Source organism: Megalops cyprinoides, chromosome 6, assembly GCF_013368585.1.
Source record: "Megalops cyprinoides isolate fMegCyp1 chromosome 6, fMegCyp1.pri, whole genome shotgun sequence".
In the NCBI taxonomy this organism is placed as follows: domain Eukaryota; kingdom Metazoa; phylum Chordata; class Actinopteri; order Elopiformes; family Megalopidae; genus Megalops; species Megalops cyprinoides.
Window position 1 is genome coordinate 2,068,240 of NC_050588.1, and position 19,231 is coordinate 2,087,470.

At 42.8% G+C, this 19,231-nt stretch overlaps 1 protein-coding gene across 1 annotated transcript; it reads left to right on the forward strand.

Annotated features, from left to right (window-relative positions):
• Positions 1 to 1,141: 1,141 nt before the first annotated feature.
• Positions 1,142 to 18,883, forward strand: LOC118779305 (calcium-binding and coiled-coil domain-containing protein 1-like). The gene is made up of 14 exons (XM_036531348.1): positions 1,142 to 1,335; positions 3,580 to 3,758; positions 4,085 to 4,187; positions 6,938 to 7,140; positions 7,343 to 7,555; positions 8,368 to 8,516; positions 8,668 to 8,737; positions 11,319 to 11,573; positions 11,984 to 12,109; positions 12,839 to 12,934; positions 13,964 to 14,051; positions 14,829 to 15,076; positions 15,528 to 15,622; positions 16,245 to 18,883. The coding sequence occupies exons 2-14, from the start codon at positions 3,627 to 3,629 to the stop codon at positions 16,270 to 16,272; spliced, it is 1,806 nt and encodes a 601-aa protein (XP_036387241.1). The 5' UTR covers positions 1,142 to 1,335; positions 3,580 to 3,626; the 3' UTR covers positions 16,273 to 18,883.
• The last annotated feature ends 348 nt before the right edge of the window (positions 18,884 to 19,231 follow it).

The following is a 19,231-nucleotide window of genomic DNA, read 5'->3' on the forward strand; positions in this document are numbered from 1 at the left end:
ATCTTGGGCTGGGGTGATCTGCCCTCTGACAGTTCTATTCGAGAGCCTCCACCGCAGAGCACACTTCGTTGATGTGCACTGCCACCTAGTGTTTTTTGCAGTAGAACGCCGAGGGGGTTTGGAGATGAGAATGCAGACATGAACTGTTGCACAATTCCGCACCTCGGCCCATATCCATGCCTATATGGATCAAAAGATCGTGAATAATGATAGAAATGTGTCTACAGAAACACAATTTTAAACCTTCACCGCCTTCATGTTGTTGACTGTTATAATCACACGACACAAGTTATGGTAGCGATTGTAACATAATACGATATGCCTGACCTCTTTACTGCCAAGCGTTTTAATATCATGTTACTCAGACTCAGCAGTGACATGATACTGTTTACACATGGAGTGGCTTTATTTGATTCAAGTTTGATCATTATAAATCCTGGCTCAATTGCACAATTACATAGACATTAGGAACAGGACCTAAGGTAAATTTAATTTAATTAAAATGCTATTTTAATTACTTTCTTTTAAAAGGTCATTTGAATTAATTACTTCGGACAACGTCTAGGGGGTTGTACACAACCTTGCGGAAAAAAAATATACAAACATTTCGTGCACTGTTTGCTGAGTTATGTACGGACAAATTTTGTATGACATTTGTACAGCTTATGGTCTTCGCTGAGCATCGGCTAGGACCGCTCAGCGGACGACATAAACAACTGGTACAAGCTTTATTTAACGATTTCGGCTAGTGGCATGCCCGTAAAAAGTGCGTAGTCGCATCTAATTGGCCTTGACCTAGTTGTAAGACAATCTGACCAATCAGAGTTAAATGCGTTTTATTTGTGAAGAAACAACAACTCGACCTCTCTCCTCCCAGATAAAAATACTCATCGTACCATTCTCTCCCATTGACTTTTGGAACCTGTAGTTTTTATCGTGCCACTGGCTCAGCGTTATTTCTCAGTTCAACTTCAAGTTAATTTCAAAAACAGCATTTCCCTCCATGCAACGCTCTTAAGACGATCGACATAGGCGGAACTTGTTATTTATTTATCACTGGGAATTGTAGTTCATATGCTCGTCAACTACCATTTTGCGGAGCTCTCAAGAACATCATTTCCCACAGTCCTGCAAAACTGCCCAAGCTGTCATGCCTGTGTTTTTGTTGCTGTAGTTAAGTGCAGCAGCTGGCACATTGAGGTTGAGTAGACGGCACTGAACACATCATTATATTTTAGCAACATTGCCATTCCTCAAACAGAGTTTCTTATGGTCTTGTATTCCATTTAATACATATTTTCTCTTTCACTCGGAAAAGCTTTGGAGCAGCGCAAGGTGAGTAGCAATCCGTCTCAGTAAATTACACAGCTAGTACTTGTATAATATGTCTTTCTTTTTGTTTTTTACGTTTATTATTTTATTATTTATTATTTTCAGGCAACATCTGTAAGATGTTTTATATTGAATGCGTAGCAGAAGACCGGTTTAGATGGTTGTTGCATGCTTGTTGACGCACATTTTGCTCGCAACGCTTTTTTTCAGCTAGGTTTGCAAATGTATTTTCAAGTACATTTGGTCAATACTTCGTGGATTAGCATGTTATCATCTTACGTACCAGTTTGCTAGTTGCTTAGCTTGTTGTCGTTGCTACCTATTAACATTATGGTGCGCCACAAACTATTTATAAGCATCCAGGCTGTGTATGTATCCACCTCTCTGTTCACGCACTTTTGTTACTCTAGTGCCAAGTGTCTGCTCGTGCTGTTCCGGTAGCTTAAGGTGGTCAACACAGAGTTACTTCATCAGAATACGGAGTTTTCATTTAAATTCTAATTTAATTTGTTATTATTGTGTAAGGCGACGAACGGTAACACACAAGAGGACAAGGTAACACACACAAAAAAACATTTTAAACAACATTTTAAAATGACCCTAAAACTACATTTATGAAAAAGAGACGTTAAGCCACCTTGTTTTCGTTGTAGAAAGTGCACAGTCAGTGACAATTAGGGTAAAGGGGACAGCTGTGTCCCCTATTGGTGAATGCATTTACTTATTTAGTGGTTCTCGTGACCGCTGCTGGTGTTTAGTAACGGTTTGTCGCGCAATACTAGAGCTATATCCAGTTCGAGTTGTTATTGATGGGGATGATGCGAGTGGGTATTATGATATATTTATAACTGATGCCCCTTCTTAAGTCCTGCATGTTTCGCTGAGTAGGCATACTTTACCCAAAACAAGTATACTCCAATTACCCCTTCTCTATGTGACTCCCATAGTTTTCTCAGAACAAATATTCTTCGCGGGCCGCTGTCTCCTGTTTGGCGTTATTTCACAACACCCTGTAACCTTATCGCTGTCCTCATACCCCTGCTTTGCCCATGACGTTTGCAATGACTTGTTTATGTCATACAGTTTTAATAAATGAATAGACCTCAAAGAGGTTACTCCACCTTGCCTGGTTCTTACTCAGGAGTTTTTTTTTTTCCATTAACTAATCACTTTTCAGAAGTTCAACTTAGTATCGTCCCCTGAATGTAAAACAACAGAATAGTTATCTTCTGTTTTATTGACTTCTAATCAGATTTGTCCATATAAAAAATGGTAATTCAGTATGATTCTGTCATGCTAGTAGTCTCTCCCAGTGAGTCTTTTTGAATCAGAGAAGAGACAGGGAACAGAGAGATGAAAGAATCATGTTTGATAGATTAAGATGCAGAACATTTATGTGGGTCACCGTGGACCATAAAATGTCTCATTAAATCCTGTCTGGAGTGAGGCTGTGCTGTACTACCTTATAGATGTGCCCATGTGTGCATTGTTTTTTTATGTGGTAGCTGTATGGTCTCAGACTGAAACTGGAGAAAGCTTCACATCTACATATCTTCACTGAGTTTGGGTCATTATGACTCAAGCGTTATTGAGTTTTTTTGCTGAACGCAGTGCTTCCCACTATATTCCACACTATATTGCATAATCCAGTGTTGAAAAGGTGTGACAGCAATGCCCTGCAACCACTTTGCTATATAGGCCAAATGCTGTAAACATGAAGATGCGTGCATACCTGTTCAAAATGGCTCTAGGTGTGTTCTAGAAAACACAGGTGGGGCAGGAACAGGGAGTTTGTTTCTGTTCAGATGGCTGGGTGTTTTTTTTATTTTTATTTTGCCTTGACATTTTTAGGGGTAACTATAGTGCAACCAGTCATGTTCTAACTGCAGGCAGGTAGGTGGTGAAATAGCGATGAATTCAGCCTGCTTGTTCTATTTATGTATTTTTATGACAGTGTAATGTGAAAAAGCACATTCTGTCTCCCACACATGTGCTTGCTGCCTTGGCATGTTTTGGGTTTTGGTAATGATACCTGCAAGCCCTATTCCATTGTGTGAACCGTAACCTTGTATTAAACTGGCTGTAGTTGCAGAGGTGTAATATTATTTTGCTTGTGCTCTTTGAAATGAAGGAATGTAAGTTAACCTGCATCTGTTAGTCTGTGGTACTGTTTGGATTCCCAATATGAGGATTCAAATTGTAACTGTCATTTTTTCACAAGTTCTTCTCACTCCTCTTGTTCTCTAGTTCTTCCTCCTGGTGCAGGTGGTTTGTGTCCTGATTGATTTCCCACCATGGAGAAGCTGTGGAAGGTGGAGTTTCAGAATGTGGGTCGGAGCTACCACCCGCAGAGCCGAGTAGAGTTGCACTACAGCTTAAGCACACAGCACACCTGGGCTAGCAATGATTGGATTGGACTCTTCAAGGTGAAGTAGTTCCACAGTGACAGATGTATTTCAAGATGTATTTTTTTATTCTTGGATGAGGACAGATTTGGGGAGGCTTTGATACAGAGACACCATGTTGAAGAAGGCAAACCCCCCCCCCCCCCCCCCCCCTCCCTGTTTCCAGTGACTGTCTAATGCATGAGCACTGTTCAGGATAATTTCAGAATAAATCGTGTCCTTGCTGTTATGTAGCACTCCGTGATGCAATGCCACAACCTCTCAATAAAGAGGGGTTAAAATTCAAAACCTTCTGTCTCTCTGTCCCTCCCTCTCTCTCTCGCTCTCTCGCTCTCTCGCTGTTTCAGGTGGGTTGGTCAACGCTGAGAGACTACCACACCTTCGTGTGGGCACTCGTTCCAGGGGACTACACAGAGGGAACCAGTGCCAATTGCTGTGTGCATTTTCAAGGTACATGCATGATCATTGCGCCTGTTCCACACTAAAAAGCAGCTCCTGTGGCATCTCAGTGGGGCTGGAGCTGCCACCCCCTCAAACAGCATCATTTACAGCCCTCAGATTATGTATTTGATACAAATACTTAAGGGTGAAGATTTACAACACCCTGATTTGAGGGTTTTACCAGTTTTGTCTGTCTTGAGTAAAGATGTCCTGCTTCTGAGCATCAGTCAGTCACTTGAATTTATTAGACTTAAAATAGTATGTAGAGTTTAGTTTTATTCCAGTCAGTTTGTTGTGTTTAGAAAGTGACTGGGCTTACTCATATCTGAAGTGCAGTTGAAAAAAAAGAGAGAGAGTTGAAACTGTCTAAAGTGGGTTCAGGTGATAGGGTAAAACATGTCTTGGCAAGATTACCTGATAGCATCATTATCTTATATCTGGTTACCTTGTAGCATTTTTTTCAAAATGATTTGTAGTTCATTGCAGGTGGTTTTGAGCTTTATGCCTGATATCCCCTCCATAAATCACACATGACGCTGGAGAGCAGACTGTTCAATAGTTTGTGCAGGCATCTGCCATCACTCGCTTTGGCAGTAAATCTGTTTCAGTGCCTGATTCAACCTGTGTCGCAATCAGAGCACTTTATTAAGAGAAAATCTTTCATTTAAGTTGCAGTCTCCTCATACTCATCTGACCAAAGGTTCAGATTTGACTGGAATTCATCATAATGTGACCTCCATAAATGTGTACTTACAGGAAGTCAGAGTAGGAACCATTGGGACCTGTTAATATGTGGCTCTGCAGCTGTTACAATACATTTGTTAAAAAAAAACAAAACCTAGATTTGTTCATGGGTGGTCATTCAGGGCGAACAGAGCCTGGTCATGCAGCACAGAAAAGGAAATGGGAATTGAACACATTCACATGTAGTAAACAATGGCTACAATACTGCTACTAATATTATGTTAACGTACACTGGCTTTTCAATGCTTTTCTGTTTCTTATAGAAGCAGAGAAGGTTAGAGTTGCTTGTGATTGTGCAGAGTGACCAGCAGGAGACACTGGTGTGCAGACCCCATCTGCATGTACCCCTTGTTAGTCACCTGTACTTACTAACCTCTCTAATCATATGCAATGTGTGACCTTTTAATTCCCTATAGGTAAGAGCATCTACTAAATAAGGAAAATGCGTTGTAGGCCTAATGAAGCCTTTTATTCAAAATGCCTCTCTTTGAAACACATCAGAATACAGAATCTGAATACAATATAATATTTATCCCTCCGGAGAAAGGTTTATGGACACTATCACTGATGATTAGATTAATATATTGATATTAACACTGATAATGTAATATATTGATATTCTGATTATATCGACGTCAGCCGTATATAGACGTACACAGTATTCAACTCTAAATTCAATTGAAATAATATTAACTAATTTTATTAAATGGAAGGAAAATCACATTTTTTGACTTCCATGTTTTTGTATTTGTTACCACATGTGAAAAACCCCATATATTCACAAATGCATTGATTAATCATGTGAAAAGTGATGCAGCTAAATGCATTTTAAGTTTTTGAGCCAATTATTTCACCTCTCTGTCATCTGGGGTTATGGTGGGATTAAAGTTCCCCATCTCTGCTGCAGAGGGGCCAAATTACAGGCCTTAATAGGAGGTCATCACAGGACCACAGATCCCACTTTGTGTTCGGACCTGAACGCTGTACACAGTATGGCAGTGTGTTAAGGGTTATGACCGTGGACCTGCCAGACTGCATGTGTAATTACTCACTTTGCCAGTCTGGTCTATGAGGAAAAAGATGCATAAACCATGGGGCAGAACCAGCGGCTGTTAATATAGATTTAGATATAAAGAAAGCATTTTCCTGGGGCAAAGTAGGCACTTGTGTGCCCAAAGGACCACGGCCATCCTTATACACTGCATTGGAGAGAGCCGCTTGGTGTGCTTCTCTGTGTGTAAATTAGGTACCTGAGACCAAATCGATGGCTTTGAGAACAGAAGAATGTAATGATTAGGCAGGAGAGACACAGCAATGAAGGAAGGAAGAGGAGGAGCAAAAAGGCCACACTCTCATTGTTTGTGGCACCTTGGACACGGGGAAGGGAAGTGATTGCTTGAGGTGTGCAGAGCAGGTGGTCGGTCAAAGTTTTGGAAAAGCTCACGAGCACTTTGCCCACCCAGTGAAGTATTAGCTCACTGAAGTACTCACCGTTCTTCAATTAACATATCACTGTAGACAATTAACCCTAACCCTAACCATAACACTTAGATGTTCACCACTTTGAGTTAGAGCCTAAATGAAGGTAATATAGCTATCTATAGCCTAATCAGGCAAACACAATGCATGGTACTAAAAAGATTTATTTTTGAGTCTCGTGACAAAATATTTAAGTCATATTACTCACTGCAGTCTTAACTGTGAGTTATTCTTATATAACTGTATAGTTACTTAACTGTATAGTTATTCTAGTCTTATCTGTGAGTTATTCAGTCTTAGCTGCTGGGGCACATTTGGTTTCTGTTGTCAGCTATGCATTTTACTTTTCAATGAACAAACAGAGACACATGCAGCCCTGCACTGGTCCTGTTGCTTCCCACTGCAGAGATACATTTCCAAATGTATCACAGCTGACAGTAAACGTCTGCCCTGACACAGGCCTCTGGGTGATTGTGAGGACATTAGTGCCGCAGTGTCCTCACAGGTTGCTGTCTCCTCTTGTCTGAACCTTTCAGCTTGCTACTTGCCCAGACCGAGTCTGGTGGAGTACCAGTTTGTGTATGTGACTGGGAAGGGGGAGGTGTGTGCCCGCAGCTCCCAGTTTACCTTCTGCGCCCCCAACCCACTGGATGACCTGGTCACTCTGGAGCAAGAGGGTGACGGAACGGAGGAGGGGGGGGACCTTCTGCTGGTCGTGCCCAGGGCTGAGCTTCTACAGGTGGGAGCGATAAGGAAACAGAAATTATGACTTATGTTGTAAGGAAATAGTACCTTTTCAATCAATGGAACAGAAATGTGACTGATTCTAAACTGTTTACCAAGTCATACATGAAATCAGTTGATTATTTTTATTGACATGGCTCTCTCTCTCCCTCCCTCCCTCCCCCTCTTTCTCCTCCCCCCCCCCCCCTCTCTTGCAGACCCGTCTGGAGGAGTGCTTGAGGGAGCGGGCGGAGCTGCTTCAGGCCAGGGAGGTGGTGGAAAGGGAGAAGAGGAGTGAGGAGGAGAAGAGAGAGGGGGTGAGGGGCGAGTGGGACCGGGTCCGGGGGGAGCTGGAGGCCGAGATCGCGGGGTTGAAGGAGAAGCTCCGACAGAGCCAAGAGAGCATGGAGAAGATGGAGGAGAAGCTACAGGTGCCCGAAGCTCAACCCACATGTGCAAGTGCTTCATTTCTGTGGCTAGATTGCTCCTGAGTGTCCACATGGAGGTGTGAAGTGAAGACTGAATAGTTATCACAACTTATTGTGTATCTCCATAATGCACCATATCCAAGTCCTGCACAGAATATAACCGATGGCTTGGCATATCTCCAGTTTCTCATGTTACCAGTTGGTTGGCACACCCAACCAAACTACAGCACCATCATATGAATATTGGAGGTGGACATGTAGGTCTGCTCAGCACTGTGAGTTCCTGTATGTCAAAGAAAAATGTTTTCAGGCAGCTAAATGATGGGTGATTTTACCATTTCCTTATTCTCTCCATAATTATCTGCATAAACTCTCTTTCTGTTACCTTCTGTTACATAACTCACTCGGCACATTGCACTATGCAGATGTACCACTCTGGTCACTCATGATATGATACACACATTAGGAGAAAATATGTGCTGTATCAGCAGGACACACATTCACCATGAAGTGTGTATTAACATTACATTTAGCTAGCAGATGCTCTCATCCAGAGTGACTTACCTAGGTTACAGGTCTTGCATGTTATCCATTTATACAGCTGAATATTTACTGAAGCCATTGTGGGTTAGGTGCCTTGCCCAATGGTACAACAGCATTGTCCCAGTGGGGAACGGAACTGGCAACCTTTCAGTTATGAGGCCTGTTCCTTAGCACTACACCACACTGCTGCTCCTGTATTTCTGTTGATTATGATTCATATTTCACTCAGCTTTTGTTGAGTCTAGAACATCTTTGTCTCTCTCCACTCACAGAGTGCACAGTCAGCTCAAGAGGGGGTCACTGCAGAGAGGGATAGCCTATTAGCCGAGAAAGTGCAGAGCCAGCAGCGAATCAGAGAGCTGGAAGATGACATCAAAGTTCTGACACAAAGAGAGCTGGAAAAAGAGGCAGAGTTAGAAAAGTGAGTGTTTGTCTGTTCATCTATCTGTCCATCTGCCTCACTGTCGGTATGTCTGATAGTCTCTGTTCATCTGTCTGCCTGTCCTTCTTTCTTTCTGCCATTCTGTTCCTATACTCTGCAGCAGTGGCCAATCATATCTCTCTATCTGCAGGATGAAGGAGAGAGTGAAAAAGATGACAATGCAAAGAAGAGATGAGGAGGAGGAAAGGAAGAGTCTCCAGGTACATTGCATCCCCCCGCACCTGCCTCCATAGAGCACATGCCTTACTCACACTGTAGTAACACTCAACCACGGTGGTATCATGCACCAACGTGAAGGCGCACAGATGTTACCCAAACTGATTATACTCACTTTACAGCTGTACATTTCTCCCATGTTTCATACCATGCACCCTATGTCAGTATAGTGTTTTACTAGAATCTCTGATACAATATCAGTCATGTTTCTCTGAAATGAAAATAGTGCAGTTACAACAAACACTGGATGCATTTTATTGCAGAAACATTTAATGATGTTTGGAAATGTATACTGTTTCACTGCAGTTGGCTGGCTCTGTTAATAGCATGTAACAAAACTCAACTCACCCCATGCACTGTAACGCCCAAACCAAACCCAGCCCAGCAATGTTGACTTCTGTATCTGTTAACCTGTCCAGACCTGACCTGACACAGGGTGTGGGATTGTGTTTGCACAAAAACACTAATAATTACCAAAGGAGCTACTTCAACAGCTTAAATATATTAGAATTATCCAACCTCTCATTTTCATAAAACATAGTGGACTCTATGATTAAAGGACCATAAAGAAATAAATGATAAAGAATAAATCCCACAATTTGTTAGTTACTTCAGCAGCTTAACAAGTGAATGCAACATAATCTGTACTTGTTAGGAAAATATCTGTACAAGTAAACAAATAAAAATTGTAAAATTCAGCTGAACAGTTCAACAAATCCATCATTTGTAGAAAAACAGAAGGTACTTAAGCAAAAATAAGTTCTTCCTGTCTAAATAACTACATAAATAAAGTAATCCTCCATTTGAACTTAATATATCTGGTAGCCCTAAAACTGTTCATTCCCTTTGTGTATATGTGATTCATTCAAAATTAGATTTTAGCCAAGATTTCAGATAGCAGAGCATTCAAACCCTGACATGCAGAAAGGCTGAGCCTAGCCTGACTGGAAGCCGATCATTGTAACACAATTATAGGACCAAATCAGCCCAAACCCACCATGTTTTGTCAGGTCCTGTCAGGTTATGAGACTGTAATGTGCAGTAGGAACACATCCTGTTGAACAGAATCAGCAAAGTGTAGAAAAAGTCTACACAATAACACAGACTTCTGACAATGCAACAGGAGAAGGAGGCTAAATCACATTTGTACAATTCATGTGTAGATGTCTCAAATTCACTATGGCTGTGATGTGTTTGACCACAATTTTGACTGCAGTCTTCCCCTGAAAAAATATATACAGGCTTTATAATCGCCTACCTATAATGTAATTTGGACAAATGCTACCCAAACTCTAAGCCTCTATTCCCAAATATAGTTTACCAGAATGAGTGCAGGCATTATTTTGTCCTTTTACATTATTTCTTGTTAACATGCACTTGAGCTGCCTGTTTCCTTTCTTTGGGACAGTACTTGCAGCTGGATCTCTGTGAGCAACTTCTGCCCTGCCCTGGCTAAAAACTACCGATGTGTCCCTGCATGATCTCACTCTCTGATAATCTTAATGAACATAATGTGAACATGAGGGCTGACAGCTGTTGCCTTTTTGTCCTCAAAGCTAGAATCTTTCGTTGTCACCCAAATCTGCATGGTGCTACTGCTTGCTACAGCCCTGCATGATCAAAGACATTCTGACATGAATGAAAAACCTTTTAGAGATCTCTTCATAGTGAAAAATAATGATATTTATATGTAAATATAGAGGTATAAAATATTGGGGTGTTGTTTTTCTTGAATTGTTTTCCAGCTTTATTTTGATAATATTGCATTGTGCTGTTAAATTTCACCAGTAGAAAAAGCTAAATATAAAAATGTAGGGGTTTTTCTTGAACTCCATTTTCCAACCCTACATCAATAAAAATAACATTATGTGCTTCAGTTGCACATATAGTAAAAGCTAAGTTAGCTACTATGAATAAGCCATTATGAACTACAGTTTAGTCTAGCAACTTCTGAATGACCATAAAAAACATACAAATTCACACACCATAACTGTATATATCACATTCAGGATCTCCTATGAACTCACTAACTACAAGTTACTTACATAGTGATGGCCACATATTGCCACGCAGCCTAACCGAGCCAGCGCTTTCTTGGATGTCTTGATAATGAAAGAATTGTTTAGCATGTAAAGCAATTGGCTTGGATGGATCAACCCTCTTCCTGGGCAGAGGGGCATGAGGGGAGTTATTAAGTATATTTCTGTAGTGATGATTTTGGACCCACCCCTCCTCAACTTTTTAGATGGGCTATGGACTCTGCATTTGTCAACTGGAAATAAGGCAACATTTAACATTTAAAATGCAAGTTCTGGATATACTTTTTATTCTAATTGTAGACAGCAGTAGTAGTTTGCTGGAAAACTGAGGAAGCACATGCCAGAGAAAGAGAGGCAGCAGATACAGAGAAACAGCGGGAGAGAGCGGAGAGAGTTCCCAGAGATATCAGGACACCAGCACACTGTCAGGCACATCACTGAACCCTGGGAAAAGAGACAAACTGAGAGTGCACCCCTGTCCTGCACCAACCCCCCCCCCCCCCCCCCCCCCCCACCCTCCCCCCAGATGGAGAGCGAGGTGGCCCTGAGCGAGCTGCATAGCCTGCAGGAGCGCCTCAACACCAGTGATCGCATGGTGGAGGGCCTGCGGGCAGAGCTCAGCGACCTGGCGGCCCAGCGGGACCATGGCCAGGCAGAGCTGCACCAGGCCCGCCTCCAGGCCGCCCAGCTCACCCTGCAGCTGGCCGACGCTGGCCTCGCCCTGCGGGAGGGGCGGGCCAGCTGGGCCCAGGACCGCGAGGCCCTGCGAAACAGTGCCGAGGTGCCCTGCCGCCGCCCGTACAAAGACCCGCATGTACCATGGCACAATAGACAATACTGAATGTTTTTGAGTGGCAGGTGTGCCATCCACCAAATCAGGGGGGCATACATCATATGTATAAAGCACAGAGACACGTAGGCATAGGCACTTGGGCATATATACAAACAGTTGCATATAAGAAGCTATGTACATATGTAGATACAGAGACAGTGTAAGAGAGCACACTAAGCATATTAGCATTTCGAATTTGACAAAAAATGGACATATATTGCTTTTCATGCTGACTGGCTGATGCAGGCCTCATTAACTGAATGAATGTCTTGGCATTGATTGGCCATCTGGACTTGCCAGTCGTTGTTATGGCACAATGTGTGGCCGCTGTGGGATGTCCTGACCCTCCACTCCTGCAGATGGACAGAGAGAGAGTGCAGAAGCTGAGCCGGGAGGTGCAGAGGAAGGAGGAGTGGCTGCAGGAGGAGAGGATGGAGAGGGAGAAGGTGGAGCTGGAGCTGGTGAAGGAGAGAGATACCAACAGGGTAATCACACACATACACACACGCACACACACTCCCATACACATGCACAGATGCCACATAAACACAAGCCCACACACTCATACACACATACCACGCACACACACACACACACACACACACACACACACACACACTCCCATACACATACACAGATGCCAAATAAACACAAACCCGTACACACATTCTACGCACACTCATACACACACATACACACACTGTACAATTACAAACCCACACACCAGGACTCAAACACCTTGGTTCTTGTGTTTATCCTAAGCATCACTCATCTTTATATACAAATATCATGTTATATTAAATGTTATATGCTACCTGACTGAAGTCCTTTCACAAGAATATAATTCAGTTTTACTGCCAGAGAATCTCTCTAGTAAATGGCCCAACAGTCTTGGGCTGGGACCAGTGACATAGGGTTTCTGCTTGTCCATTTCCTCTCCAAACAATAGCCCATATGTATTGCTTCTTCACTCATGGTTCACACCTTTTGCAAAACTTGATGTTTACTTCAGATCAGACTACCAGATTGCATATTGAAGGTCAGTCCCCTCTTTTTAGGTGTACTTATATTTCATTAATCATAAAGTGGGGGCGAGTAGTATCTGAGGGTACATGGAAGCCTGACATGTCCACAGTCAGTTATCCTCTGGCTAGCTATGCACAGGCTATTGACACGTTCTGTGTAGTGATTGTACTGAAAACTGCCCCCTACAGGCTCAGTTGGCTGAGGCACGCAGGGAACTGCAAGAGTTGAAGGCAAGTCAACGTGTGGCCCAGAAGGATAAAGAGCAGAACATGCTGGAGAAACAGGCAAGTACATATAGCCAAGTACACATAGCTTAAACCATCCTGTCTTAGCCAAATGCACAGCCTAAACCATCATATCTAAGCCATGTACAAAAAGCCTATATTATCCTCTCAACCAAATGCACAGCCTAAACCATCCTGTCAAAGCCAAGAGCCCAAAGTGTAAACTCTCTTGTCTACACCAAAGTGCACACAGCCTAAACCATCTTGTCTAAGCCAGACACACACAGCCTAAACCATGAGTCTAAACCACCAACAGCCTATACTACACAGTTAAAACCATCCTGTCTGAGCCAAATGTTCAGTCTAAACCATTCTGACTAAGCTAGATGTTCACAGTAAACCATGTTATAACCTGTTTCAGGCAAGCACATGGTCTAAACTGTCCCAGCTAAGCTAAACGTTCACAGATAATATGTAAGATGTGTGCTACATGTTAGGTGAACCCTTATTTAATTGTTTTTCAAAGCCTAAAATCAACATTTTAAAATGGCATAAAGTTGTGTGTCAATCAACAACGCATTCATTGGTGAATCAGTCTCTATTGGCACTTGCCATACTAAGACGTACACTGTGGAGATTGCTGTCCAGTCAGTTAGCAAGCCCTGTGTTTGGTACCTGAATTTCCATTCCACAAAAACAAGCCTACAGTTAAATGAATGCTTTTCACCTCTTAACTGAAAGAAATGAGTCTTCTGAGGCTACCAGTTTCAGTTCATAATAATCCCAAAGACAAGCAGTCGCTTTCCTTGCCTGAGTCAGTAGTTTGCATGAGAAGTTGCACCATGCATGGCTTTGAGTAGGCAAGGCTATCTGCATCCATCACTATAGAGGTCTAAGAGAATTAAGATCAAGAAGGTTCCAGGCTGACACGCGGTAGTTTTCAGCATGAGAAGATGGCTCGGCCTATGGACGGTTAACTTGTTGAGCGTGATGTAGTGTGTGGAGTGGGGTGGTGTCTCGGAAAGGGCAGCGATGTTCCTGACATCTCCTTGACGTGTCATGTGTGTCCTTTTCTGCGTGCCCTTGCAGGACCTCATGGATTACGTGCGTCAGCTGGAGCAGAGGCTGGAGGCAGTCGCCGACACCAAGTGGGTGGAGACGGCCTTGAACTCCAGCAGTAAGTGACCCCAACGCAAAATGCACCCTCCCTTGTGGTTTGCCAATGCTGCAATTCTTCTGAGCACTTTCCAAAGGACAAGCATGACAGGTGCATGCTAGGGCCAAGGCAGCTTAAGCTCCAGTCATGTAGTGTTGTCTTAAAAACCAATGCTTTTCTGATTCTGTTGACCATTAAGGTCTATCTTTTACAGTTATACATGCGTATGTAGAGCAAGGAGACATGACCTTTATTTCATAATGTATGTCTGTAAATTATCTTGCTAGCTAGCTAATCACATTCAGTTAAGACAGCTACACAGAGCTATGTCACTAGCTAAGTGAATAGAATACTACTAAATTATGATGTATGAATTTGTAGGTTGTAATCCCATTCTGTTGTAGGATAATGCTTGCAGCTTGTATTTGCACTCTGTTGAAATGCTCACAGAAGCCCATTCTGTTATAATGTGTGTGCTCATAGTTTATAATCCCACTCTGTTACAATCCTTTCAGGTCATAATTACACTATGTTACATTAAATGCAAGTCTTGATCACACTCTATAATAATGTGTGTGCTCACAGGTCATAATACCACTCTCTTATAATGTGTGCTTGCAAGTTGTATTCCCGCACTCTTACAATGTGTGGGTTTACAGATCATAATTGCACTGTGTTATGATGCTCACAGGTCATAATCAAATTCAATTATACACGTGTATTCGTGGGTCATAATTGCACTCTGTTGTGTTGTTATGATGCTCATGGGTTATAATTCCACTCTTATGATGCTCACAGGTTGTCCTAGCAGCCCCACATCAGACGCTGAGGATGAGAATCCTGAGGCTCTGCAGCTGCCACGCTCTGCTGCTCCCCTGGTCTCCTACAGCCTGTGTGAGACTTCCCAAATGGAGGTGCCGGTCCTGCCTATTGACTCATCCCCATCCAAGGAACAGTCCCAGGGGGAAGTTGTCATCTGCCAGCCAGCCCCCTTCTTGTCACCACGGCAACCAGGCAGTAACACTCCACCGCATAGTTCAGAGTCGGTAAGAGCTAGGACACGTTATGATTTTTTTTTTTTTATCAGCAACAATTTAGTAACTGCAATAGCAATTTAGTAAATGGAGGATAGGGTGCTGCTCACTGGTCACTGATACTGTCCTGTAAGGTTCTAGATAATGGGCAGCAGTGTAGTGTAGTGGCAAGGAGCGGTATGCATAACTGCTGTGGCGCTATTGTTGTACCCTTGGACGTGGTACCTATCCCACAATTATCTTAGCAAATATCCGGCTGTATAAATGGATGAAATTATATGTAAATTGCTCTGGATAAGAGCATTTGCTAAATAACAGTAATGTAATGTTTCTCTAGGACTCACAAAGTTATGGATACAAGCACTCATTAACCACACTGGTCCCTTCAGGAGTCTTTTGGAAGGTGTTCATCCCCTGTCTGCCTTCTCTCTCTGTCTGTCTATCCTACTCTGTCTGACCTAAGGAGGGGGAGGAGCAGGAGACAGGCCAATCAGAGGGCCAGAGCTCCAGGGAGGAAACGGGCGAGGTGCTGCCAAACCACACAGGCACCATCCTTAGGTAACTGTAATGACTGCTGCCACCTCTTGCTCTAGACCTACCTGAAGGGCTCACACAGTGCTAGATGCACTCTGAACAAGAGTTTTATTTTTTCACGTGCTGCTCTGAGGTACATGGTAATACAAAAGAATCCACAGGGTTTTTGGGGCGGGTGTGGAGCTGCCTGCACGTCTGTGATTCGTGAGAATACTTGCCTGTCAGAAAGAGAAAGCAGTGAGAGGTCTGATTGATGTCTTGCATATCGGACTCTATGGGAGGGCCTACAGAGAGGATGGTTCAAAGGGAGGATAATAAAGAGCCATGGAAGCCTGGGGCACACCTAACAATAGAGGGACTGCAAACCTTGTAGAAGTGTTGTGTTGTGTGTAGAACCAGGTGAGACAGACAGAGAATGAAACAAAGGGAGATGGTTTCAGCCTTGAGGAGAAGCGGAGGATGGGAAAAAATCAACAGCGCAGCTGTAGCAATGATTTATTATTATAGTATTATTATGATTATTGGGCAGTTCACAGCCAATTTTCAGCATCATTAAAGTATCATTCAGCACCTCACTCTCACGCCTCTGCCCTCTTCATTTGCGTACAACCTTATCTTCTCCTCTGTCTCTGTTCCTCTCTTGCAGTGAGCTTGCAGACTCCCCCCTGTGGTAGTGAGTGGAAACGCAAGAGGAACGCTCAGCTGGGGGCAATGATAATCAGTTTGTTGCATATGGATACACACACTGACTATGCAAATTTGATATCCAGTATTTCTTTGCACATATATATGAACTTCGTATTCCCATTGGAACTGCAGTACGACCTATAAAATGCACTTATACAATATGTACCACTGCCACACACACAATGTAATCACAGAAACTACTTACATAGAGGGCATGCAGCGTGTGATCATTTTTGATGGACTGACCAACAAAAAAAAGGAGCTGTTTTTTGTTTGTTTTTTTACGTTGAGTGTGAATGTAAAATGTGTGTGTGTTTCCAGTTTTTTTTAAATGGGTTGACCTCAGTCTTTTGAACGGTTGAATTTAGCCTCACTCTACCACGCACTAAAAGTCTAGTATCTGTGGTGGTTCTGATGCCCAGCTCTCTCTCTGATGCCAGTGCTATCTTTCCACCGGAGCTGTATGCCCCTTTAAATTGACACACAGATTTAGTGAGGGCCACATGCTGACCGCGCAGTCAGCCCCGGTCATGACGTTCACAGTCTGCGTAATGTTCCAGTGAACAATGATACAGTGCTCCTGAGCCACAGCTGCATTCACACTTTGTATGAAACACACAGTGGACGGAGGGAGGCCACCACCCCACTGAGAATCTTTGTGTTTGTGGATTGGTTGACACTCTTTGAAGTGTTTTGTCAGGTTTACTACGTTACCTGTGTGAAACACATCCTGGAGGTGCTAACAGTGATCACCCGAACAGAGCTGGAATACAATGCTAATCCCCACCCCTCACTTCTCCAGTGTCTTCCGCTGATGGATGAACATAGCAGGGGAATGCATGGGCAGTGATGCACTACTTCTACTGTTAGCAATCACCCTGGCCAAAGGGAGCCTCCCACAGTCAGATATGCGCATTTTTCTCTAGTGAAAGTTAACTTTGTGTGAGTGGCATCACAATCAGCATTGGAAAAAAGTCATTACACACTGAACAGGCTGAGTATATACGTAGCATCGGGGATCAGAGTTGCGTCCATGGGACATTTGGTCTGCAACGTCTGGGATAATTTTAATGGAGCTGTGTTTACATCAGAGCAAGGCTGCTTCAGCTTTGATACTGCAGCCTCACTAAACAACATCCTGGGGGTTTGGGGGGCATGGTACAGAGAGACCTCTGTGTAGGTGTTCACTGCTGTACGAACTCACAGTATCCAGTTTACATGGGTACTGATATCACAGTTAACTGTTACCTGCCAAAAATTCATGGTATGAGGTATGAGGTATTCATGGTTCAGGGTTTCTTAACAGAGCATAAGTTATGCACAGTTTAAGGTATATTCCTCATCCTCATAGATTAATAAATAGTATGTTTAAATCTAATTTTTTCAGCAACAACCATGAGTGAGACTGTACTGTGCTTTGTAGTTTTAGAGGAACATAAAATAAAAAGCAATATTACTTTGATAGAGATTGAAAGAATGCATGAAGACCTGACGAATGCCAAAATCTAGGAATATTTTGGGAAGGTGATGTATTGAATTACCCTAACCCTAACCTGTATCAATGGAAATGTGAGGAGAGACATTTTTTTAAATGGCAAATCAATACCTGTTGAGTTGTTATATCCTGGAGTTACTGGTTTAACCCTTAAATCTGAGGGGGGTCTCACAGAGAATGTGTCCTAGGAATGCACTGAAAGCAGAATGACTTCAGAGGAGAATGGCACAGTCAGCCTGCTTGGGTCTCCTCTGTGCATGACCCAGGGGTCCACAGGAATGCCTTTGTTTTAGCTTGTTTGAAAATTAGAGGCACCTTCTGTGGTTGTTTTGCTATTTACTGTAATGTGCACCTGTTATACTGCTACAAAACATCTGCTTATAGCTGAATATGAATTGCATTTTGCATTTGCAGAAGGGTGTCTGTACACAGTACAGGATGTTACTGGCTCCTTTGGATCATATTGATAGTAATTATCAATAGTATTGCTTACATATACATACATCAGGCCAAAGTCTGGTTTTGACCCAGAACACAGTGCCCCATGAAAAGGGAGGGGGATGTCCTCCTCCTTTAAATGACGCTGTAGAAGAGTGTTTGCTCACAGCTGTCACCGATTCAGCATAAATCCGTTAGCCAGGTGCTTTCTTCTGGTTTGTATATGAAAACCATGCTGCTGTGACCTGACTGGGACAGGAGAATGTCTTGCAACTTGAAATCAGTGACTGGAACCATGTAAAAGTCCTGCATGGAAACCCCTCAAATGTTGTTGCCTCCCTCATTATCATGATAGTCATTATTACTATGAAATCTTTACTATTATGAGTGTTAAAACTTTTAATGTATTTTTACTTTGATTTCCCATGTAGAGGTCATGCTGTTTTGGAGGTTGGTTTTGGGTTCCTCCTGGGAGCCTGTAAAATCTTCATGCAAAGGATCATGGGAGAGTATTCTTTCAGCAACAATGTCCTACTGAGAAATGGTGTAGCTTGCACTAGCATGTTTGCACAGGCCATGGTTGCCATTGCAGCTCAACAATATTTTGCTGCCTGCTTTTATTTTAGCCCTTTTTGTCTGTTTTTGGCCATCGGTTTCCATAAAGTTTGTTTTCTGGCTGGTGTAATACTGTACAAAAGTGTGTGGTTGAATTTATGTAATAAAATACTGTGTTTACCAATTGTCATGTCCAACTGATATCTTTTGGGTGGGAATTTTTATTTGAAGGTGCATACAGTACACACTTCTATCATAGCTGATGTACTGAGCAAAGGAGAAAAGAAAAAGGCCTGCATTGATCAAAATGTCATCCGTATCAGAGAACCAGACCGAACAAAACTGTTCCTGTGCCTTGGTTCTGCTATACCCTATGAGCCACACATCTTTGTCCTCTTCTCTTTCATTGCCTCGGCTGTCGCCTTTGTCTGCCCACCTCTACTTTGTCTTTTTCTTCC